Source organism: Macaca mulatta, chromosome 14 (assembly GCF_049350105.2).
Source record: "Macaca mulatta isolate MMU2019108-1 chromosome 14, T2T-MMU8v2.0, whole genome shotgun sequence".
NCBI classification, from domain to species: Eukaryota; Metazoa; Chordata; class Mammalia; order Primates; family Cercopithecidae; genus Macaca; species Macaca mulatta.
Window position 1 is genome coordinate 108,218,466 of NC_133419.1, and position 25,917 is coordinate 108,244,382.

General features: G+C 36.7%; 1 protein-coding gene across 1 annotated transcript in view; it reads right to left on the minus strand.

Moving 5' to 3' along the window:
* Positions 1–25,917, minus strand: part of CWF19L2 (CWF19 like cell cycle control factor 2) — a 120,196-nt gene that overhangs the window by 32,713 nt on the left and 61,566 nt on the right. Inside the window, exons 11-12 of the mRNA XM_001102590.5 lie at positions 24,373–24,489; positions 21,665–21,802 (exon numbers count right to left, since the gene is read on the minus strand). Of these exons, the coding sequence (XP_001102590.2) occupies positions 21,665–21,802; positions 24,373–24,489 (255 nt within the window). The remainder of the gene's footprint in view (positions 1–21,664; positions 21,803–24,372; positions 24,490–25,917) is intronic.

Here is a 25,917-nt window from a genome sequence, read left to right on the forward strand (position 1 = left end):
CTTTGATACAAAATATTTTTAATTTATCAATCATATATACCTCTTCTATGACCTCCAGCCTACTGTATTCTTGTTATTTGACAGTAACAATCAACATTTTTTAACAGACTGGTAAAAGATAGTGGAGAATGTACTAAGCGTAAGATGGAAAAAGTGAACAAAACTGCTGGATGAAAGGAGATAAAGAAAGAAAAGAGGAGCATGAAAATATGCCTCTTCATCATTCAGACAGAATCCTTTAAAAAGCTGATATTATACAAAATCAATTTGGCACACCATAAACGCAAACTAAATGACGGTGAGTTAGCCATTTCACACTCATTAGGATGGCTAGAATCAAATAGTCAGATAATATAACAAGTGTTGTGAAGGATGTGGTAAAATCAGAACCCTCATACACTGCTGATGGGAATGTAAGATAGTGTAGCTGCTTTGGAAAACAGTCTGGTAGTTCGTCAAAAATTCAACATAGATTAATTAATAAAATATTAAACATACAGCTTACGACAGAGGTGCCCAATCTTTCGGTTTCTGTGGGCCGCACTGGAAGAAGAACCATCTTGGGCCCCACATAAAATACACTAATACTACCAATACCTGATGAGCTAGAAAAAAAAAATCGCAAAAAGCTCATAATATTTTAAGAAAGTTTACAAATTTATGTTGGACTGCATTCAAAGTCGTCCTGGGCCACATGTGGCCCACAAGCCATGGATTGGACAAGGTTGAGTTACCACATGACAAAGAAACTCCACTGCTAGATATATACACCCAAGGAAAACGAAAATACATGCCCACACAAAAAACTGTACATGAATCTTCACAGCAGCATTATTCATAATACCCAAAAGGTGGAAACACTCTAAATGTCCATCAAGTGATGAATGGATAAACAAAATGTGGTACGCACAATGCAGTATTATTTGGCCATAAAAAGAATGAAGTACTGATACTTGTTACAACACGGATGATCTATAAAAATATTATGCTAAGTGAAAAAAGTCAGTCATTTAAAAAAACACTATTCTATGATTCCATTCATATGAAACGTTGAGAACAGGAAAATCTATAGACAAAATAGATTAGTGGCTGCTTAGGGCCTAAGGAGGAAGAATTGAAAGGATTCGCTAACTTTAATCTGTATTCTTTCACTGTAATCAACTTTAACCATGAGAGTAACAACTTTTAGTCAATTCTGTGAGTCCTTCCAGTAAAATATTGAACCCAAGAGTGGCCTTAGGGGCCTCTGAACTTGCAGTTGGTGTCAGGAGTAAAGGTGGTCTTGAGGACTCCCCAACATCATGTTTGGCTGGATGCTCAGGGACTTAGAACACAAATAGAGAACTGATGACAAGGAGGTCTGGGGAAGAGGTATGCAAACAGATACAGAGTGCAAGGATACTTATATCCCACATGACAATACTTATGCCATTAGCTACTTCTACCATTGTCTCAAAGCTTGTGAACAAAACAGCCATGCACAGATAAAAGTTACACATGAGCTTACCACATGAGCTTCAACTCACCAAAGTCAACTGGGCTACATCAGCAATACCCAGTCTGCCAACAGAGACCAACACTGAGCCCCTGATATGATAACTGTCCCTCTGGCAGCAAGGTGAATACAACAGACCGCTTCCATCCTAGAAGAGGCAGTGCTTTCTTCTTACTGGAATAGATACTCTGGATATGGATTTGCCTTCCTGGCGTGTCATGCTTCTGCCAAAACCCCCATCATTCTTAAGTACTTGGCTGGACAAAACAGTGAACTGTCCTTTTGAAGGTGTATTTACAAGAACCAGCCAGGTGACCATCCCTTGTAGGGCTGGGTTATGTCTTCCAGGATACAGTATATGCTCTAAGTAGCATCCAAACAATGATGATCCACAACTAGGATCCACATGTCGGGAAATCTTAGGGAAAAAATAGGAGTGACTATTACCCTTTGGGATAAGCTAGCAAAATTTTTGCTTCCCATTCCTGTGACTTTAGACTCTACTGGTCTAGAGGTTTTAGTTTCAAACAGAGAAATACAGGGCCAGGCACAGTGGTTCACGCCTGTAATCCCAGCACTTTGGGAGGCCAACGTAGGAGGTGGGAAGATTCCTTGAACCCAGGAGTTCAAGACCAGCCTGGGCAACATGGCAGAACCTCATCTACATTTTAAAAAGAAAAAAAAAAAAGGAGAAATGCTTCCACCAAGGGACACAACAATGACTCACTGAACTTGAAATTGAGACTGCTACTTGGCTACTTTGACTCCTCACTCCATTGAATGAAAAGGCATCGTATTGGCTGAAGCAACTGATCCTTTCTAGGGCAAATTGGATTGGACTACACAACGGAGGTAAGAGGAAATATGTCTGGAACGTAGGAGATCCTCAAGGGTGCCTCTTAGTATTCTCCTGTTGCATACAGAGATTGTGTATAGTGATGAAGTCAGGGCATTTAAAGTATCCATCACTCAAATAATGTACATTGCACCCATTAAGCAATTTCTCATCATGTCCTCCTCCCACCCCCTTATTCTTCTGAGTCTCTATTTCCTATTATTCCATACTCTACGTCCATGTGTATACATTATTTAGCTCCCACTTACAAGTGAGAACATGTGATATTTGTCTTTCTGTGCCTGACTTGTTTCACTTAAGATAATGGCTTCCAGATTCATTTATGTTGCAGCAAAAACAAAACAACAAAAAAAAAACACAAAAAACATGATTTCATTCTCTCTTATGGCTGAATAGTATTCCATTGTGTATATATACCACACTTTCTTTATCCAATCGTCCACTGATAGACACAGGTTGATTCCATTCTCTTTGCTCTTGTGAACGCTGCTGCAATAGACATACAAGTGTGGGTTTTGTTTTGTTTTGTTTTGTTTTGTTTTGAGACAGAGTCTCGCTCTGTTGCCCAGGCTGGAGTGCAGTGGCCAGATCTCAGCTCACTGCAAGCTCTGCCTCCCGGGTTTACGCCATTCTCCTGCCTCAGCCTCCCGAGTAGCTGGGACTACAGGCGCCCGCCACCATGCCCGGCTAGTATTTTTTTTTTTTTTTTTTTTTTTTTTTTTGTATTTTTTAGTAGAGACGGGGTTTCACCATGTTAGCCAGAATGGTCTCGATCTCCTGACCTCGGGATCCGCCCGTCTCGGCCTCCCAAAGTGCTGGGATTACAGGCTTGGGCCACCGCGCCCGGCCTAGTGTGGGTATTTTTTTATAATGATTTATTTCCCTTTGAGTAGGTGCCTAGTAATGGGATTGCTGAAACAAATGATAGTTCTACTTTTAGTTCTTTGAGAAATCTCCATACCATCTTCCATAGAGGTTGTACCAATTTACATTCCCCTCAACAGGACAGAAGAGTTCCCTTATCTCCACATCCTCACAAGCATCTGTTATTTTTTTTATTTTATTTTTAATAGTAGCCATTCTGGCTGGGGTAAGAAAATATATCATTGTGGTTTTAATGTCCATTTTTCAGATGATTAGTGATGTTTAACATTTTTTCATTTACCTGTTGATCATTTGCACATCCTCTTTTGAAAGATATCTATTCATATCCTTTGCCCACTTTTTAATGGGATTATTTGTTGTTGTTGCTGAATTGAGTTCTTTGTATATTCTTGCATATTAGACCCTTGACAAATGCATATTTTGCAAATTCTCACACTGTACAGATTGTCTGTTTACTATGTTTATTATATCTTTTGCTGCACAGAAGCTTTTTAGTTTAATTTACTGCCATCTGTCTTTGTTTTTATTGCTCAGGCTTTTGAGGTCTTAGTAATGAACTCTTTGTCTAGATCAATGTCCAGAAGAGTTTTCCCTAGGTTTTCTTCTAGGGATTTTATAGTTTCAGGTCTTACATTTAAGTCTTTAATCCATCTTAAGTTGATTTTTGTGTATGTTGAGAGATATGGGTCTAGTTTCATACTTATTCTGCATAGGGCAAACCAATTTTCCCAGCACCATTTACTGAAAAGGGTACCCTTTCCCCAGTGTATGTTCTTGTCAACTTTGTCAAAGATCAGTTGACTGTAAATATGTGGCTTTATTTCTGTATTTCCTGTTCTGTTCCATTGATCTGTATGTCTATTTTTTTATGTCAGTACCATGCTGTTTTGGCTACCATAGCCTTTTTAGTATAATTTGAAGTCACGTAATCAGATGCCTGCAGCTTTGCAGCTTTGGGTTTTTTTGTTTGTTTTTGCTTAGGATTTCTTTGGCTATTAAGGCTCCTTTTTGGTTCCATATGAATTTTAAGACTGTTTGTTCTAATTCTGTAAAAAACTCTGTTGGTATGTTGATAGAGATTACAATCAACCTGTAGATTACTCTGCCCAGTACGGTAATTTTAGTGATATTAAGTCTTCTGATCCATGAGCATGGGATGTTTTTCCATTTATTTGTGTCATCAACAATTTCTTTCACAGGTGCTTTATAGTTTTCCTTGTAGAGATCTTTCACCTCCTTGGTTAAATATATTCCTAGGTATTATTTTTTATAGCTATTGTAAATGAGATTGCCTTCTTGACTTCATTCTCAGCTACACTGTTATCAATGTATAGAAATACTACTGATTTTTGTCCACTGATTTTGTATCCTGAAAATTTAGTGAATTTTTTTAAACAAATGAAAATGCAAATACAGCATACCTAAACCTGTGAGATACAGCAAAAGCAATGCTGAGAGAGAATTTTATAGCATTAAATGCCTACGTCAACAAAGTAGAAAAATAACAAATGAATAATAACCTATACCTCAATAAACTAGAAAAGCAAGAAGAAACCAACCTGAAATTAGCAGAAGAAAAGAGAGATCAGGGCAGAATAAATTGAGATACCTCCCCCAAAAATACTAAAGATCAATAAAATAAAAAGTTGACTCTGAAAAGATAAACAAGATTGATAAACTGCTAGCTAAATTACCCAAGAGATAAGATCCAAACAAACAAAATCAGAAATGTAAAAGCAGACATTACAACTGATATCACAGAAATACAAAAGAGCATCAGAGACTATGATGATCAACTATATGCTCACAAACTAGAAAACCTAGAGGAAATGGATAAATTCCTAGAAACATAAAACCTTCCAAGATTGAACCACTGACCTTTCTTCCCTTTTTAACTCTTCTAAATCAGAATTTAAGTATTTAAGCATGCTAAAGATTCTTCTATTTTGAAAATTTGTCTGGCATACACATCTACTTCCCATCACAGTAACTACTAAACTTCATGAATAAATCACATACAGAAGAGAAGAAAGATATAAAGATATAATGATTTTATTAAACAGTAACTGACAACTGATAATGTGTGAGGTGTCAAATTATGACTGATATTCAGGATACAACCTTGGTTAATGTAAACTGGCAGAATGTGTTTTTCTAATTAGCAAAATTTTCCAAATAGCTAAAAGTTTACCATTTAAGTATAAAAACATTTCTTTTGTAGTCATTTGGAAAGGAAATATTCCCAAACAGTGTTATAAGCTTTCCTGCCTTTTAAAATACAATTAATGAAACTTTAATCTTTTCCTGATAATACACAATAATTACTGTGATAATAATGTGTTTTAATTTAGGAATGGTGCTTCAGAATGTCAGGTGCATTCAAAATCAGAAATATAAAAGGAGACATTACAACTGATATCACAGAAATACAAAAGAGCATCAGTGACTATGATGATGAACTATATGCTCACAAACTGGAAAACCTAGAGAAAATGGATACTTTCCTGGAAACATAACCTCCCGAGATTGAACCATTGACCTTTCTTCCCTTTCCAGCAACTCCTCCAAATCAGAATTTAGCTTGGCCAGAATGTAACGCCAGTTACTTCTACGCTAACTATATCAGCAAGAGTTACATGGTTTTTAGTTACCCATTTTTTTTCTTCATTATTGGTGCTCTCTATAAAGTCTGTTGTCAGTTCTTACTGCCATAAGCTCCTTGTGGTAGTCTGTTTCTTCACTTATAATTTGATGCTTTTATCATGTTTCTTTTCTAAAACTGGATAACCAAGTACATTAGAATTATGTATAATATAAAAGTAGAGCTTCAGAGGCACCCTCTCTAGGTAATCAATAAATAATTGTTACATTTGGAACAAAAATAGAAAAGCTAGTCTACAATCCATAAACATTTGACTAGTATCAAGAGAAGAAACACAAAATGTCACACTTTTAAAACCATAATGACAAACCACAAAAAGAGACACATATGCTTGTCTTATTCTCTGGCCCACAGTCACATCCTAGCTAGAAGCAACTTTTTGAATACTGTCCCTTTTACTACTAATTCTCATTTGCATATTGCATTATGTCAAAATATTCACAATAACTTATTACTAGAAGAAAGTAAGGACACTGATTACATACATTTTCAAAATTAAGATTTAAAACCCAACCAAAGGAAATGATTCCAACAAGAAATTATTTTTCAGAGTGGAACTAGAGCCAACTGCTGACTTGATAAAGACACAGAAGAGCAAATAATGATGTATTAAGACAGCATAATTAAAACTGTGGTGTTAGTCTTCACCTTATGTATTTACACTACATGAAATATAATATTACCTAGCTCTTTTACAAATAATTAAAACTAACTTTCAAGTGTTAGCTTTTTTTTTAGAGACAGGATCTCACTCTGTAGCCCAGGCTGGAGTGCAGTGATGCAACTGGAAAACTAGCTTTTGGATATGGTTAGAAATACATCCACATGTTTCAATTATTGACATAACTATCAAATAAGCAGCCAACAAAGTCAACAGTCCTTTGATACTCAACCTACTAATAATTAAATAACCATTAAGTTTAAGTTCTGGGAAAAATCGCAAGTAAAATACATCCTACTACAGGAACTCTCAGTTGACTGTATTTCTAAACTCTCAGGTGACTGTATTTCTAAAAGTTGTTCTTCTATTAAGTCATGTACCACTGCAATGCTAAAAAGTCAGCAGCTAAACAGATATGCTCAATAAATCATGCTAACTAACCATGCCTGTTTAAAAAAGAGGGGAGGGGAGTAAGACAAGATACACCAATGGAATTCCATTAAATCATATCAAAATCTTGTGAGTTATCATGACATCAGAACCAAATTCTTCCACTTCCAGATTATCTGAGTCCCTTAAGTTGGCTTCTTGTCTTCCTTGTTCCTCACAAAACATTTGAGAATTAAAACCAACATATTAGAGAGAGAAGTTTATGGCACAAGAATGAGTCATTCTTTCATAAGTGATTATTTCTTCAAGGGGAAAAAAAAACAACCATCAGCATGGCCTGGGAAAAGAGAAGAAATCACTGAGGTTGAGTCACGGAATTGAGAAAACCTGATCTTAAACACTGAAAATGGAAGTGGATATTTCAGATGCCATAAATAGCATGAGATCTGACCTGTTAGCGACCAAAATCTAGGACAGTTTTTAATTCTACACTCTCTTACCATCTAAGTAAATAAAAATAAACTTTAATGTTGGCTTTGACGAACAGGTAGCAATGTTTTTCATTAGAATATTTGTATGTCCAAAAGAATCAGGAGCATTATAAGTCCCGTCATCTTTGTTTTGTAATATAGATAATTTAACATTAAACTACTGCGAGACACAAGTACTTATTTTTTTCATTTTAGTCTGTACAATACCTTTAATAAAACTATTTAACAAAAATTATTCTTTTTTGAGAAAATTGCTATTTCATGATTTTAAGATTTCTAGTTTCTCATTTTTTTTTCTTTTTTTTTTTTTTTTTGAGATGGGAGTCTTGCTCTGTCGCCCACGGTGGGGTGCAGTGTCGCAATCCTGGCTCACTGCAAGCTCCGCCTCCCGGGTTCACACCATTCTCCTGCCTCAGCCTCCCGAGTAGCTGGGACTACAGGCGCCCGCCACCATGCCCAATTACTTTTTTGTATTTTTAGTAGAGACAGGGTTTCACCAAGTTAGCCAGGATGGTCTTGATCTCCTGAGCTCATGATCCACCCGCTTCGGCCTCCCAAAGTGCTGGGATTACAGGCGTGAGCCCCCATGCCCGGCCTCTAGTTTCTAACTTTAGAGTTAATGGGTCATGCATATTATGCCAAGATGTATAAAAATCCTAATTCCTACCTGAATTCCTTGATAGAAAAGAGACAATGATAGGAATTAGAAGCAGGACTCAAGACTATTCTCCCATATGACATTGACTTATGTTTAATTTTATGTATTCAATGTTTAAAGTAAGGCATGAATTACAGACTGATTTTTTTAAAAGGTGCTATTAAAACCTTGCTAATTTTATTCAGGCAAGCTAATAATATGCTCATGCCATTTGTTAAGCATCTGAGGTTCTAGTTATACACTAAAATATACTGAAAGAATAACATTATTTTTGAAATTTAAAAAGGTTTATATTCAATTCTTGATTCTGTGCACTACAAATTAATCACATGTTGCAGGAAACCTGCCCCAGGATCTGACTGTCCCTGTGACCACAGTTCTAGATGATAAAACCTGAAGATGACAATTTCTTCACAGCTCATTGTTGCCACCATTTTGAAATTCTTAAAAAGTGATCTCTACCCAAAAAAAGTGGAGAAAGTCAACAAAAAAGGGCAACAAAAGAGATGAAAGACAGTCCCCCCACCTCCATGTCCAAGACAACATTTTATTCATCATCCTTTTTTTGTGCTTATTTGTGAATATTATTGTTGCAAAATCAAAACCACGGACATCAATGGGAACAACAGAATATATCTAAATTTTCTAAGCAATTTTGTATAATAGTGAAAAGGGGGTTTCTGGAATTCCATGCACTTGACTTCAAGTCTCAAATATGTGATTCCAGAAAACAAATATTTATTGAATGCTATTATGTGTTAATGACTATACTAGATAGGATATATTGGTGAGCCAATCATATGAAACTTACAGAATAGTGGGAAAGACACTAACTAAAGCATTACTCAAAGAACTGTCAAGTTATAGCTGTGATGGCAATTTGAGATGCTAATAGAGGAAGTAAACGAGTCAGAGGAAAAGGCTTCCCTGAAAAAATTATGATGAAGATGAGATTTGTATGAATCTTCTGTTTAATCAACTAGATAAAAGGTGGCAAAAAAAATAGTGGAAACAGCATATGCAGTTTGTGGCAGGAGAAAGCAAATTAATTTGAGAAACTGAATGAAAGTCAACATGGATGGACCAGCAGAAGCAAAACAAAAGGGTGTGATTCAAGATGAGGCTACAGAGATAATGAACAGGCCAATCGAGGTCTTGTTAGGCCACATTTTAAAATGTGCTTTTTAGCCTAACAGCAACAAAATACTGTTCAAACTGTTTTAACCTAGGGACTAAAGGATGAGACATACATTTTGAACAAAAAATTATTCTGGTTTCAGGGAGATAAGAGTTAAGAAAGAAGTGGAAGAGGATAAGAAGGAATGCTAGAAAACTAGTTAGAAGGCTACTTCATAGACCAGATAAGAAACAAAGATAGCATGGATACAAAGAGAAGTAGATTGGGCCTAGGAAGACAAGACTGGTGACAGATTGGATGTGAAGAACAAAGGAGGGATCTTTCTCCCTCATCTGATAACTACTAGCTTTCTAATCTAGGTTAGATAGTAGTACTACACAATGATGTAGGAAATACTGAAAACAAGCCAGATTCGTTAAAGAGATACGTGATCATGGGCAAGTTACTGTATAACTCTGAGCATCAGTTTTTATTAAATGCGGGTAATTATACCACTGCTGAGAGACAATTGTAAGTATTATGGTATGTAAAGGGTCTGGCACCTAGCAAGTCCTCAAAAATTTGTAGTTATTACTATTTTCTCCAGATTCTCCCAAGATTGTGTTTTCAAATGAAGCAATTTTGCTTCCTGGCCCTTATTTGGCACATCTGGCAAAATATCTGGAGACATTTTTGGCTGTCACAACTTAGGGTGAGAGGGGTTGCCACTGGTATTTACCGGCCAGAGGCCAGGGATGTTACTAAACCTTCTATGGTTCACAGACAGTCATTCCACAACAAAGACTTAGCCAGCCCAAAATATCAATAGTGCTAAGGCTGTGAAGCCATGTTCCAGAGGGATTCTGATTCTGATAATTGCACATGAAAAGTTCTTTTGTATCCACTAATGATACCAACCATCCACATGAGTTAGGGAGTTAAACTGATTTATTACTGATAATCTGTTCAGTTTCCAAATTCAAGCCTGGTTATAGAAGAAGTTACCAGAAGTGAATTCATAACCTAAATTCTAAACATACAAAAATATTAATGTCTTCTAACCATGAAAGCTAATTTGTTTTCCCATTTTGATGTGTGCATAAAGAAAAACCTGAAATACTACAAATTAATTGTCATTTTATTAAGAACCAGATACTCAGATCCTTGAAAAAAACTCTACGAAAACTAGAAGCTTTTTTAGTGTCATTTTGTAGAAAAAAAATGGTTTGCAATGAATCTATTTAATTAGTGTTGCATTATTACACAAGGATTACCAACAATGAAAAACAGACTGCAGTCTAATTCTTACAAAACCATTTCAAATTTTATGACAATGTTTATTAAGTCAAAATTTTAATCATAACTGTGAAACTATCCTTCAAGCTCCAAGACCTTAAATCCATTGGAAATAGATGAATTCGTTGATTAAATATAAACTTCGTATCATTTTGGACTCTATGGATAGTGAAGCTATTAAACCAGCATGCTCAACTATCAACAATTTAAACTTCAATTAAAATCTGTGAGAATTGTCCAACAGAACTCATAAAATCTCACCAGGGTCAAGAACTGGGACCTGATCACAACTGATACCACTTCTCACCAAGGATAGCTTTTACAAAAACAAAATAAAAATAAGTGTGGGCAAAAATGTGGAGACACTGTTGGAACCTACGTGCATTGCTAGTGGGAGTGTAAAATTGTTCAAACTGTGGGAAATAGTTTGGTGGTTCCTCAAAAAGTTAAACATACGGTTACCATATGGTCTAGCAATTTCATGTCTAGATATTAATATATACCCAAACAAATTGAAAGCAGACATTTATACACCAATGTTCATAAGAGCATTATTCACATAGCCAAAAGATGGAAGCAACCCAAGTGTCCATGAATGGAGTCTTTAAATGTGTTATATACATATAATAGAGTTATTCAGCCTTAAAAAGCAACGAAATTCTGAAACATGCTAAATACTTGGAAAACTTGAAAACATTATGTTAAGTGAAATAAATCAGATACAAAAGGACACGTATTATATGATTCTACTTATCATTAATTACCTAGAACAGGCAAATTCAGAGACAGAGGTGACCAGGAGGTTGGGGTAGATGGAAGTGAGCAAGACAGTGGGAAGGAGAACTACTGTTTAATGGGTATAGAGCTTCTGTTTGAGATAATGAAAAAATGTTCTGGAAATGGATAGTGGTGATGGTTGCAAAATATTGTCAATTTATTAATACTTAATACTTAATGCCACTGAATTGTATATTGTAAATGGTTAAAATGTTAAATTTTATGTTATGTATATTTTATCATAAAAAAACCCAACTAGGACCTGAACTAAAAAACATTAAATAAATTCTTCTCGTGATCCCTCCTTCTTCCCACTCCCCTCACCCACAGGTGAGGTTCAGAAAAACAAATATTATTTTGTTCAGCAGCTTGAACTGGATTCAAGCTTACATCTTTTGGAAAATGAATCAACTAAGTCAATATTTATCTTATTCAGTTCTATAAAAGGCAAAATATCACATTTATTATTTTATGACATCCAAATTTCAAATTTCCTTTAGGGGATATCACAGGAACATATACATGATTTCACACTCTTGAATTGGTCTCCTCCAAAGGTAATTTCACTGTGTATCTATTAAAGTCTGTGACAACGAAAATGACTACTATGAGAATTAAAATGACCAAGGGGTTGCTGCAATAAGATGGTAATTTCAATATTCCTTACCTTATTCTAATCATACATTTAAGAATAGTATATCACTTAATCTCTCAAAATTTGATATTATTACAGTTTACTGGGAATAAAAAAGTAGGGGATTTCAACTGTATATTATTAGAGAAACATGTAATATGTATCTTAAAGATTACTTCCAGGGGAAAATATATTAAGCCTTAAGTGTTACAAACACAGAGAAAATAAATCAGTAAAAATACAAACACTTTATTAGACAATAAAATCATCTTTTTTTATAATTTAAGGTAAAATCCTAATTATTAGAGTCTTTTTTCTCTCCCTTATCATTCCTCTCTTGTACCTTTCATTTTTCCTCCCCTCCAGCCCATGATTAATGCTCTATTAGTACAAAAAGGATAAAATTACTGCCCACAGTGCTAACAAAATTAATGAGGAAAGATGTATATAGATCTCTTGAAGATGTGCCTGAGTTTACGTTGCCAAGGTAACACTGACGTCTTAAATTTTAAATGGAAGAGTTTATATTTAAAGAATGTTAGAGTCAATAGAATGTATTTTAAGAAAGAGCAAAGCATACACAGCTCATTATTCTCAAATACCAATAAACGATACATGGAAATTGGACAAAGACAATTAAATGTAGATAACAGTCAACAAATATCCATTAATGTGAGTCATTTGAATGACAGTACTGTTTAATGTGGACTGAAAAGTAAAGTTGAAGCTTCTGGTGCTGGCTTTTGCAACTCATTAGCTGTAGGGACTAGGAAAGTTACTCAGCCTTGCATAAGTCATTTCATTCTCTCAAAGTCTCAGTTCCCTCAGTTGTGAAAGTGAAAAGTGAAACAAGATTAGTAAGGTCCCTGTCCAAATCTAAAATTCTTTGGTTCTATTATTTCAAAGGAAGAAATTTCTTTATCAAAAATAAGTTACTATATACCTATTAAGTTCTAGAACATAATAAAGTAACATAACATAGTAAACATACTAGCATATCTATGGTAAGAAAATTAGACCAACATACACTTCTGTGGTGTTATGAAATGCGTTGGTTTTCATTCACAGTTCCTGATTCATAACTCCCACAGCTATTGTTGCAGTCTTGTATTATAATGTTGGGTATCTCAAGCCTCGGAGGCAGGCCTCAGGAAATAGAGTCTCTCTCCTGCCCTCCTTGGGGCAGGACTCTCATCTTCTCCTACCTTTGTTATTGTGGGTCTTAAGACCATCCCCAGAGAGGGTCACACCCTATGCAATGGGGGAAGGAATACTGAAGCCATGAAGCCTTCACAAAAACCCAAGAGGACTGGGTTTAGAGAGTTTCTGGATACCTGAACATGTGGAGGTTCCTGGAGGGTAGCACTCCCAGGGATGACAAGGAAGCTCTGCACCCTCATACCTCGCCCTACACGTCTCTTCACTTATATCCTTTGTGATAACCTTTATAATAAACCAGTAAATGTAATTTAAGTGTTTCTCTGAATTCTGTGAGCTGCTCCAGCAAATTAATCGAACCCGAAGGGGGGGGGGGTCATGCAAACCCCAACTTGAAGCTGGGTGGTCAGAAGTTCTGGAAGCCCAGGCTTGTGACTGGTACCAGTCTGGGCATCTGGGGGACAGACTTGGGGCCTGAGCCCCCAACCTGTGGAATCAGACACTATCTCCAGGTAGACAGTGTTGGAATTGAATGACAGGACATCTTGCTGGTGTCCACTGCTCGGTGTGTGGAGAAAAACACCCCACACATTTGGTCACAGAAGTCTTCTGTGCTGATGATTGTGATGTAAGAATAAAGGAAAAACACAGTTTAAAAGAGAATTTTTCTCTACACATCTTTTTCAGGATATTTTTTATTCCCCTCTTTTCATTAATTATGTAGTACATACTCAAAAAACCTGGAAAATATAGAAAGGATAAAAAACCAAGAATCATAATTCCCCTATAAAAAAACACAATTAAGTTCATATTTGTCATGAGATACCTTTCTTGGTTTTGTTATAAGAAAGATATGCTATTAAAGTTTTAATGGTAAAACACACCTGGAAAGAACATAAATATAACCTGAATTTTGGAACTGCAAGAAAAGAATGGGCAGTAAAAATTAAATAAACAAATATAAGGTACGAATAAAAAATAAGGGCCGGGCACGGTGGCTCACGTCTGTAATCCCAGCACTTTGGGAGGTCGAGGCAGGCAGATCACGAGGTCAGGAGATCGAGACCATCCTGGCTAACATGGTGAAACCCCGTCTCTACTAAAAATACAAAAAATTGGCCGGGCGTGGTGGCGGGTGCCTGTAGTCCCAGCTACTCGGGAGGCTAAGGTAGGAGAATGCCATGAACCCGGGAGGCGGAACTTGCAGTGAGCCGAGATCACGCCACTGCACTCCAGCCTGGTGACAGAGCGAGACTCCACCTCAAAAAAAAAAAAGTAAAATACACATCAACAGCAAAAAGCAATAGGGCAGATCTGAATACTGAGCACAGGTAGTATCAGACTTCTGTTCAACAGGAAACCTTTCCTGTGCCCCTAGTTTAAATCAGGTCACCCAGGTGTTACTTCCAAAAGACTTTCACTTGTCTGTCACAGTTCTTTGTACGTCCAAAATTACTGAACTATTTTTCATAGCTATTTATTTAGTGCTTCCTTTTCCCCACTAGCCTAATAAGCTCCATAAAGTCAAGGATCATTTCTTCTTCATGTGCCAGTATGTCCCCAGTAGAACAAACACCTCATACACTGAAGGAGTTCAATTAACATTTGTTGACTAAATAAATAAGCAGAGTCTTGTTTCATAAATTTATATCAACTATTCCTGACTAGCTACTTTTCCCAAGGCCTAAGATCCATTTTCAGGGGAATTACTAAGTAAGAGAAATACAGGTTGAATATCACTTATCCAAAATGCTTGGAACCAGAAGTGTTTCAGATGTTGAATTGCTTTGGATTTTAAAATGTTTACATACACATTCCATCTTGGGGATGGGACCTAAGTCTAAATTTGAAATTCATTTATGATTCATATATACCTAATACATATAGCCTGAAGGTAATTTTATACAATGTTTTAAATAGTACATGCAACCAAGTTTGTATATTCTGAACCATCAAAAAGCAAATGGGTCACTATTTTGGTGCCCCCAAAATTTTGAATTTTAATGCATTTCAGATTTCTAATTTTTGGATGAGGTATGTTCAACCTGTACCCAAATTCAAATACATTTGCATTGAAGATTTTATATCCTAGTCCAGGGACTAACAAACAACAACTTCCAGTCCACATCAGGCCATCCACATATTTTTTGTTTTTTTGTTTTTTTGGTTTTTTTTTTGAGATGGAGTTTCGCTCTGTTGCCCAGGCTGAAGCCCAGTGGCACAATCTCAGCTCACTGCAAGCTCTGCAGCCCAGGTTCACACCATTCTCCTGCCTCAGCCTCCCAAGCAGCTAGGACTACAGGTGCCTGCCACCACACCTGGCTAATTATTTTGTATTTTTAGTGGAGACGGGGGTTTCACCATGTGAGCAAGGATGGTCTTGATCTCCTGACCTCGTGATCCGCCCACCTTGGCCTCCCAAAGTGCTGGGATCACCACCGCGCCCGGCCCATCCACGTGTTTTTGTAAATGAAGTTTTGTTGGAATATACTCAAACCCATTAATTCACATACTGTGTATGGCTGCTCTTGTGCTACAACAGCAGTGCTGGTAATTCCAACAGAAAGCTAAAAATATTTACTATCTGGCCCTTTACAAGAAATGTTTGCCAACCTCTGTTTAATGACCTTAAACTAGACTAATGACTTTAAACTAATAACAAAAAGAAATGTAAAAAGTGTGCCAACCTCTGTCTAATGACTTTAAACTAGACAAATGACTTTAAACTAATAATAAAAAGAAACAAAGGATAATGAGCTTTTGTGGTCATTCATGAAAACATCTGACATAACTAAACTATATACCAGCAATATTACTATCAAAAATTCAATAACTTAGCTACTTTAGTTCATAAACTTATAAGGGTGAAAGGATTAAGCACAGTATTCTTAGAAATGGCTAACACTTCAAATACTTTCTTTTTTTATATGCTTTTAGTAACATTTCAAATTTTTAGCAGAGCTGATTTTAATTATTAAACATACAAAACAAATTGCTACTCTGCTGTAATTATTAGACAGGATGAACTAAAAATCCCAATGCAAAATCAGCATTTCCATAGCAACCTGTACTTCCATTGGCCCCACTGCACATAGGTAGGAACTGGAATTGTTTTGTATATTTAGAAAAAACACCTCCATTAAATAATACAAAGAAACATTGCTTGGACAAAAATAACACATTTGTCAACATATTAACAACACTGCTACAAATTCGATAATATACAAATTGGTCAATCAAAAAATTTTTTTAAAGTGTCGATTGAATGTGTACTATTAGCTGCACATTCAATAGTTTATCTAATTTGTAGGTTTACTAATGCTACCAGTTCTGGTTGATTCCTGCTGAAATTAATGGGTAATACCTAAATCATATAAAAAACAAAACAAGCATATATTTATAAATAATGTAAAAAATGAACAAAAGGTGAGGAAGAAACATTTGAGTGCCTACTGTCTATCCTAGTAAGACCTCTCATAAATAGATTTTAATAGGAATGGTTTCATATAACTATTTAATCCAAAACAAGTCATCTTATAAAATTGGGACATTATTTTGTAAGTCAAAACTTTCTATTTCAGCTAATACAGACCAGAAATAGAAATTTAAGGGCCAGATGTCACTGGTAAATTCTTATATTCTAGCTTCTATAATGTCCTAGCTTAGTAAACTTTAATTAAAAAAAAAAAATCAAAGATGCAAAATGTTTAGGGAAGGTAATGAAGATGCAATTATTGCCAAATCAGCTAATATTAAATAAGCAATCCTATACAATACAGTAACCCCCCTTTATCTGTGGTTTCACTTCCTGAGGCTGCAGTTACCTGCAGTCAACTGTGGTTCGAAAATATTAAATGGAAAATTTCAGAAATAAACACTCCATAAGTTTTAGATTATGTGGTATTCTGAGTAGTGTGATGAAATACGCTATTCTACTCCATCCCCCAGAGGACATGAATCAGCCCTTTGTCCTGCACACCCATACTGTGTATGCTACCTGTCTGTCCATTTAGTTATTCAGTAGCTATCTCAGTTATGACTGACTGTTGAAGCATAAAAGAGTTTGTGTTCAAGTAACCCTTATTTTACTTAATAACAGCCTTAAATTCCAAGAGTAGCGATGCTGGCATATTGTTATACTTGTATTTTATGATTATTATGGTTAATCTCTTACTATGTCTATCAATTATACTTTATAAGTTAAAATTTATCATAGGTATGTATGAATAGGAAAAAAAACATAGCATACACATCGTTTGGTACCATCCACAGTTTCGGACATCCACCTAAACTCAAGTGATCGTCCCAACTCAGCTTCCTACATAGCTGAAACTACAGATACGTACCACCACACCCAGCTGATTTTTTATTTTTTGTAGAGATGGGGGTCTCACTTTGTTGCCCAGACAGGTCTCGAACTCCTGGCCTCAAGTGATCCTCCCACCTTGGCCTCCCAAAGTGCTGGGATTACAGGTGTGAGCCACCACACCTGGCCCTTGTTCATTTTTCTACTACCAAATTTAAGAAGCCACCTACATCTATATACTAATACTCTGCCTTTCCTCCTTATATAATTGATGGATGGTAATCAGCTCCCTTCTAAGGTCAATTCTTCTCAAATTCACTCTTGAACCCAACATAATCAGGCTTTTTTCCTTATTGGTCAAGAAAAAAACCCATACTTTAATTAAAGTCACCAGAAACCTCTACACTGCCAAATCCAGTGGCCATTTCCCATCTTCAAAGATTTTCCTCACCTCTTAGAAGCAGCTGACAGAGTCATTCATAACCTCCTCTGTGTCTTCTGAAACACCACACCCTTGGTTTTCCTTCGGCCTCATTGGCTGCACTTCTCAGTTTTATTTGCTGAATCCTTTCTGTCCTCTCCAGGACACAGTCTTCAGACTCTCCTCATTAATAATTTCTTCAATCCCACTGCTTTAAATACTATTTAAATGCTAACACAGGGCCAGGCGCAGTGGCTCATGCCTGTAATCCCAGCACTTTGGGAGGCTGAGGCTGACAGATCACGAGGTCAAGAGATGGAGGCCAGCCTGTCCAATGTGGTGAAACCCCATCTCTACTAAAAATACAAAAATTAGCTGGGCATGGTGATGCGCGCCTGTAGTCCCAGCTACTTGGGAGGCTGAGGCAGGAGAATCGCTTGAATCCGGAAGGCGGAGGTTGCACTGAGCCGGGATTCAGCCACTGCACTCCAGCCTGGTGACAGAGGGAGACTCTGTCTCCAAAAAAAAAAAAAAAAAAAAAAAAAAGCCAACACATCCAAATCTATATGGGAGAGCCAGCATCTACCCAGAACTCCAGGGGTAGTCACCCCACACTACCATGTGACTGGGCATTTCATACTTCACACATCTATAACAGTATTCTTGATTTCCCACCCCCTCAAAATGTGTCCCTCCTGCAATTTTTCCCATTTCAATATATGGCACCAGGAATGCCCCAAATCCAGACACTTTTCACCAGTTTTACCACTGTAATCCATCCATGGCTCTATCTGAACTAATATAACACTCTCCTCCTAAGTGATCTCCTGCTTCCACTAATGCCTCTCTACGCTGCCTTCTCAAAAGAGCAGCCAGAAAAATTCTGTCAAAAATATAAACCAAATCATGACACAGCCTTGCAAAACAAAAAACAAAAAACAAAAAACCTTCAAATGGCTCCCCATCATTAAAGCAAATGTGAAAGTTATCCATGGCCTTTAAGACCCTACCTCAGCAGTCCCCAACCTTTTTGGCACCAAGGACCAGTTTCGTGGAAGACAATTTTTCCCCAGACAGGGCAGCAGGGGTGGGGGTGGGGGTGGGGCTGCTTTCAGGACGAAACTGTTACACCTCAGATCAACAGGCATTAGATTCTCATAAGGGGGTGTGTAACCTAGATCCCTCATATGCGTAATTCACAACAGGGTTCATGCTCCTATGAGAATCTTGCCACTGATCTGACAGGAGGTGGAAATTAGACAATAATGCTGGCTGGCCCGCTTCGTATACCTCTTGCTGTGCGGCCCAGTTCCTAACAGGCCACAGATCAGTACCCATCTGTGGTCCAGGGATATGGACTCCCTGCCTAACGTAATCTGACTTCTGTCTCCTATCTCATTTCTACTTCTCTTTCTCTTCCTCCCTCTACTACCAGTCACACTTGTCTTTTTGCAGTCTCTTGATGTTCTTCAAGCTTGTCTCTGCTTTGGATCCTTTGCTGTTTCTTCTACTTGAAATAATCTTCCCTCAGATATTCACAAGGACCTCTCGCTCACTTTTTTCAGTCTGATGAAACATCACCTATACAGAAAGACTTTCCCTCAACACTCTGTTGAAAATATCATCCCAGTTCCTTCTACTTTGCCTCATTTTCTACAAAACTATTTTCAATTTTATAACATATTGCTATATAGTTTACATGTTTGTTCACTTTCTCATCCACTAGAAATATAAGCACCTGAGGGCACAAATATTGACTTAACTGCTTCTATGTATCCCTCAACTAAAATGGCATCTGACACTAATTAAGTGTTCAATAATAACTGCTGAATTGATAAATGGCTATACAATTTTTTTTTTTTTTTTTGAGACAGAGTCTTGCTCTGTCGTCCAGGCTGGAGTGCAGTGGTGCGATCTCAGGTAAACACAAGCTCCACCTCCTGAGTTCAAGCGATTCTCCTGCCTCAGCCTCCCGAATAGCTGGGACTACAGGTTTGTGCCACCATGCCCGGCTAATTTTGTATTTTTAGCAGAGACAGGGTTTCACTATGTCGGCCAGGCTGGTCTTGAACTCCTGACCTCATGATCCGCCCACCTAGGCCTCCCAAATTGCTGGGATTACAGGGGTGAGCCACTGCGCCCAGTGCTATTACAATTTTTAAGAAGGATTTTTCTTTAACTTGAATGGTTTATGATTCATAAACTTGAATGGTTTATAAGATTACTAAAACTATTTAATTCAGACTTCATACACAGAGGTACCACTTTTGAAAAGGAAACTCTAATAAAAATATGTCTTCCTTTTTTCTGCATTAAAATTCCAGACCCTAGGAAATTTCTGGCATTTTTTTCCAAAATAAACAGAAGTAAAATTATCTTAATGGGCTAAATGTAAGATCTCATGTAACTCTTGGTGATAGGTACAAAAGCCATTTCCTTTTAAACTCAATTTTACTTTACTGCCCTCTTCCCCAACACACACATACACATACAGATATCTTGGTTACTTTATTTTAGTTTTAAGTTTAATTTTTTACCAGGTAACATACTTACATAATTGTGTGAATCTAAAAGGTTAAAAAAATAAAAGATTGTAAGTCTGAAAAGAAATAGTGAAAAGTCTCCCCATCCCATGGCTGTATCTCAGTGAGTCAGTTCAAACTCCCACTACCAAAAAGTAACCATTGTTATTATAGGGTGGAAGTTGGCCTTTTTTTTGTTTAAAAAGTCACACAGGAAATATCTGCAGCTTTATGGACTACCACTCTCTGTCAGAACTACTTAATTCAGCCATTATAGAGTGAAGGCAGCCTTAGATAATATGTAAACACATGTGTAGAGTAGTACTTCAATAAAACTTAATTTGCAAATATAGGCAGTAGGCTGAATTTTTCCCATGGGGGTCACAGTTTGCCAAAACCTGTTACAGAACAGTTTAAATACCAATGTCTCTTTTATAAAAAATGCTAATGGTAGTGTTTGGAAGAGACTTCAGTGGAAGAGACTGCAACAAAGAATGCTATTTGAAACAATAATTCATCCTACCCATAATGATGTATCAAAATAATATATATTTTCATATAAATGAATTTAAGATTATTCCCAGATGCCTCTCCACAATTTATAATATATTAGTGCAAATAATTTCTTTCTTTTTTTTTTTTTTTCTTTTCTTTTTTGAGACAGTCTCTTGCTCCATCACCAGGCTGGAGGGCAGTGGCGTGATCTTGGCTCACTGCAACCTCCACCTCCTGGGTTCAAGCCATTCTCCTGCCTCAACCTCCCAAGTAGCTGGGATTACAGGCGCCCGCCACCACGCCCAGCTAATTTTTGTATTTTTAGTAGAGATGGGGTTTCACCATGTTGGCCAGGATGGTCTCAATCTCCTGACCTCGTGATCTGCCCACCTCGGCCTCCCAAAGTGCTGGGATGACAGGCGTGAGCCACCGCGCCTGGCCCAGTGCAAATATTTTCTTCTACCTCTTCATGGCACAATTATGAAGAACTGGAGGAACGTTAAGACAAGACGGAGTGGTAACCTAACTATCCGCGCACTGTCAATCATTAACTCTCGCTTAAAATTTTCTCTTAAATGGTAGATCACATGTATAATTAAAATCTCCACAGAATGCATTAAAGAAATAAACCATAGTCTATATTTAAAAACAAAATTTCAAATGTCTATTTCTCAACCAGATCAATTCCAAAATGCATGTTTCTAATAAGTCTTACAAAGGATTTAATTTAATAAAATGAACCAAGATTAGAGAGAATCGGATCTCTCCAAAAAGCAGATCCCTGTTACATTGAATAACCAGCTTCTCAAAATTCAGAGGTATCCTAGGAATATATCTTACCTTAGATGCCATTCTCATAAAGAGCTTGTTTTGATTTTCTGCTGTTCCCATCTTTTCATTTTTGACCAAATCAGTTAGGCTTAGATTATCATCATCATGAAAGTATCTGACCCTTTCTTTTTCCTCATGGGTTGAAATCTATGACAAAATGAACATTATTAATTTAATGAAAACATGAGTCTCTGAAGCATTTAATGGATTACATAAAAATCTGATGTTAAATGTAAAAATTCCACTATGTAATCACAACCTTTCCTTCCAGTTTATCCCTAGTCTGCCAGCTTCCTTGTGAAAAAACTTCCATTAGAATTACACTCCCTACTTCTGCCTCTTTACTCTCCTCTTCCCTGGGGATGGAAGCATGATATTAACTGCTTTATGAGTTTTGATGAAAGAGCAAAACTGCTTTACCCCTTCTTCTCTCTTTTCTGCTCTTCTTCTCCTTATAGTTAAAATTCCTTACCACTGTGGTGGGAAGACTGAAGTTATCCAGAGATGGAGTAAGTATATCAAAAACAGAGGTGAAGTATTAGCAAATCCACTGCTATGAATTTAATGATTATGTTGCCCCAAAATTTACATGTTGAAATCTCAATAAGAAGGTATTAAGACGCAAGGTCTTTGGGAAGTAACTGGGCTATGAGCATGAAGTACTCAGAAATGGGATCAGAACCTGTGATGGTTAATACTGAGTGTCAACTTGATTGGACTGAAGGATGCAAAGTATTGTTCCTGGGTGTGTCTGTGAGGGTATTGCCAAAGGAGATTAACATTTGAGTTAGTGGACTGGCAGTTAGTGGAGAGGCAGACCCACCCTCAGCGTGGGTGACCATCTAATCAGCTGCCAGGGTGGCCAGAAGACGCTGAAAGAACTTGACTCGCTGAGTCTTCCGGCCTTCATCTTTCTCTCATGCTGGATGCTTCCTGCCCTCAAACATCAGACTCAAAGTTCTTCAGTTTTTGGACTCTTGGACTTACACCAATGGTTTGCCAGGGATTCTTGGGCCTTTGGCCACAGACTGAAGGCTGCACTGTTGGCTTCCCTACTTTTGAGGTTTTGGGACTTGGACTATCTTCTTTGCTCCTCAGCTTGCAGATGGCCTATGTAGGACTTTACCTTGTGATTACGTGAGTCAACACTCCTTAATAAACTCCCCTTCATATATGCATCTATCCTCTTAGTTCTGTCCCTCTAGGGAACCCTGACTAATACAGTACCTCTATTAAAAGACATGAGCGTTTGTTCTCTCTCTCTCTCTTTTCTGTCATTTGATTATACAAGAAGACTATCGTCTACAAACCCAGAAGCATGCCCTAATCAGACAATGAAGCTGCCAGCACCCTAATCTTGGACTTCTCAGTCTCCAGAACTGTGAGAAACAAATTTCTGTTGTTTAAGCCATCCAGTCTATGTTATAGTAGCCCGAACTAAGACACCAACTTCTAATTATTAAACCCTTGTTCTGTAAACAGCTTTATCAAAAGCAAAGCTGATATTCTGGTCTCCATCTAATTCAGTCCCAGATGTTCCTATCAGTTGGTTCCATACCCTGGTGTAGAACAGAAAAATACTATTTATTTCCTCCCAAATCAAATCTTTCTAATGCTGCTCTCACATTCCCTTATCCAAATAAAACCTCATCTTTAACTTCTTTGAGATCTTTGGAACAGGGGTGCAACTATATTTCCCAACATTACTATTCTTGTCTTTACTAGCTTAAACCTCATATCCCTTGACTTCAATCACCCCCTGGCTCCAGACACTTAATTTCTGGCCCTCTTGTCTTTTCATCATACTCAAAGAACAAACTTTACTTGTGAAAGTGTCTACCTTCTTTACTCCTATACCTAAATTGTTAAGTAATATGCAACTCAAAAAGGGCCCTCGATGCCTTCTGACAATGCATTTATGGATCCCTAGTCAGTTCCACCATTTCATATAATTCAAACCTTTACTATTCTCCTCCTGTACCACCTCTCCAACCACCAAATTCCTCCCATTACATTAGAAGACATATCTATCCCACTTCTATCTGTTGAATGAATTAATTAAGACTCTCTAGCAACACAGGCACTGAACAGGCAAAAAATAAACATTTGACAGAAATATTCTGAATGAACAGTTCTTTTGTATATGCAATTATCACTTGTCTGATCTTCCAAATTTAAAATAAAAAACCTAATTTGGGAAAGCTGAATATGTTGTTTTTGCCATCTCAAGAGCCTCAAGGTAGTGCTAAAAACTAATTACTAGAGTTGGAAAATGGAAAAGAAAATTAGCTTTATAAAGGATTATGACACCTACATAATTAAGCCATTATTGTGTATGGATACCCCATCACCAGGTCTCAAGTTAGCTGTCTAATACTAGTAACAGCTCTGGGAGACCAAAGTTTTCCCTAAGAGCTATAGCAAGTATGCCAAAAGCAGCTGAAAACAACATCAAAGAAATGTAAACTAAAATTAAAATTGCCTTAAACATTCAATGTTAACAACTATTTGAAAAAACACAGTCGGATTACTTTCCATTCTGTAAAAGGCAAAAAGATATAACTAAGAATAAAAGTAAGAACAACATCATTTACTACCTTCCAATATTGGCATTCAAAAGTTACTTTTCAGAAAATATTTTGTAATCTGATATGAAGAAAGCCCCAAGGGAAAGAAGGAATTCTGAATTAATAAACAAAGACATATGTTAAACATACCATCTGTCTCTTTCTTCTTCCTCCTTGTGATTCCAGAGATTTTCCGGGTGTGTTCACAGGCCATACTCTTCCAGACTGATCTGTTCTGACAAGGATTACTTCTTGCTGGTCTTCATTCTATAAAAAGATTTAGAGATAACTATTGAAATTATTGTGAAGAATGCTGAACGTTTTTATTTAATAACAAAAAAAAGCATTAAAATGATTAACATTTCCACATAATACTGTGGATTGCCTTAAATCTCCTGGATTTTCATTCCTCTCTATACTATAAAATGAACATAATCATTTGGGGAAAGAATGAAAAATACCCAATGTTTATTTTAGTATTTTTTAAAAAGTAACCAAGAGAAGAAAATTTCAAATAAAGTTTTCATCTAGACAATGTTAAAAGATGACGAAGTATCAATAGTCCATGCGGCATTGTATGAGAATGCCCATCAGTTATACAGCAGATGTAATGTTTTTTAAATTTAAAGATCCTATTAAAATTTGATTATAAGAATAAAGCAACTAAAGACAAACTTGCTAAATTAGCAAATATAATGAAACTACCCGTAACTTCTATTCTTTCTATTAACAGCCTTCAAATGCTATTCAGTTTTCTGACTCTTCAGAAGGAATTATATCCCACATACTTTCAAGCCATAATATTTTTCCTACAAACTTTTGGACAAATATAAGCCTTGAACAGTACAGAATAAGAGTAAATTTTATTCTCTGATGGAAATGGAATGTGATTGGAGGGATTCTAATAATCAATAAAGAATATTAGAGAATGACAAAGGTAAAGAAATTGTTATATCAAAAAGACACCTGCACTTGTATGTTTATCACAGCACTATTCACAATAGCCAAGTCATGGAATCAACTAAAGTGTCCATTAACGGATGATTGAATAGAGAAAATGTGGTGTATATATGCCATGGAATACTACACAATCACCAAAAAAAGAAACGTCTTGCACAGCAGCATGGATGGAGCTACAGGCAATTATCCTAAGTGATCAAATACTGTATGTTCTCACTTAAAAGTGGGAACTAAACAATGGGTACACATGGACATAAAGAGGGAAATAAGAGACACTGCAGTCTCCAAAAGCAGGGAGGATGGAAAGGGAGTAATGATAGAAAAAATTATTTATTGGGAACAATGTTTACTATTCAGGTGACGGGTAAAACAAAAGCCCAAACCTCATCATTATGCAATACATCACTGCAACAAACCTGCATAGGCAACCCCTGAATCTATTTTTTAAAAATTAAAAACAAAAATAATATTAAGGAATGAATTCATTAAAAATCCATTGGAAACAAGACCAAGCAAACTATTCACATTTTAGTTTTCTTCTCAATCGGAATCAAATATAGAAAAAATCAAACCCAATTCCATTTAATAGATGTTAGTTTCCCTGCTGAAATGGAAGAAAAATAATATATACCTATTACTGATCTCACATTCACACACAATACTAACTGATACAAAAGATTATCATTACTTTTCTTCCTCAATAAATAAATGAACATTAATTAATGAAGTGCCATC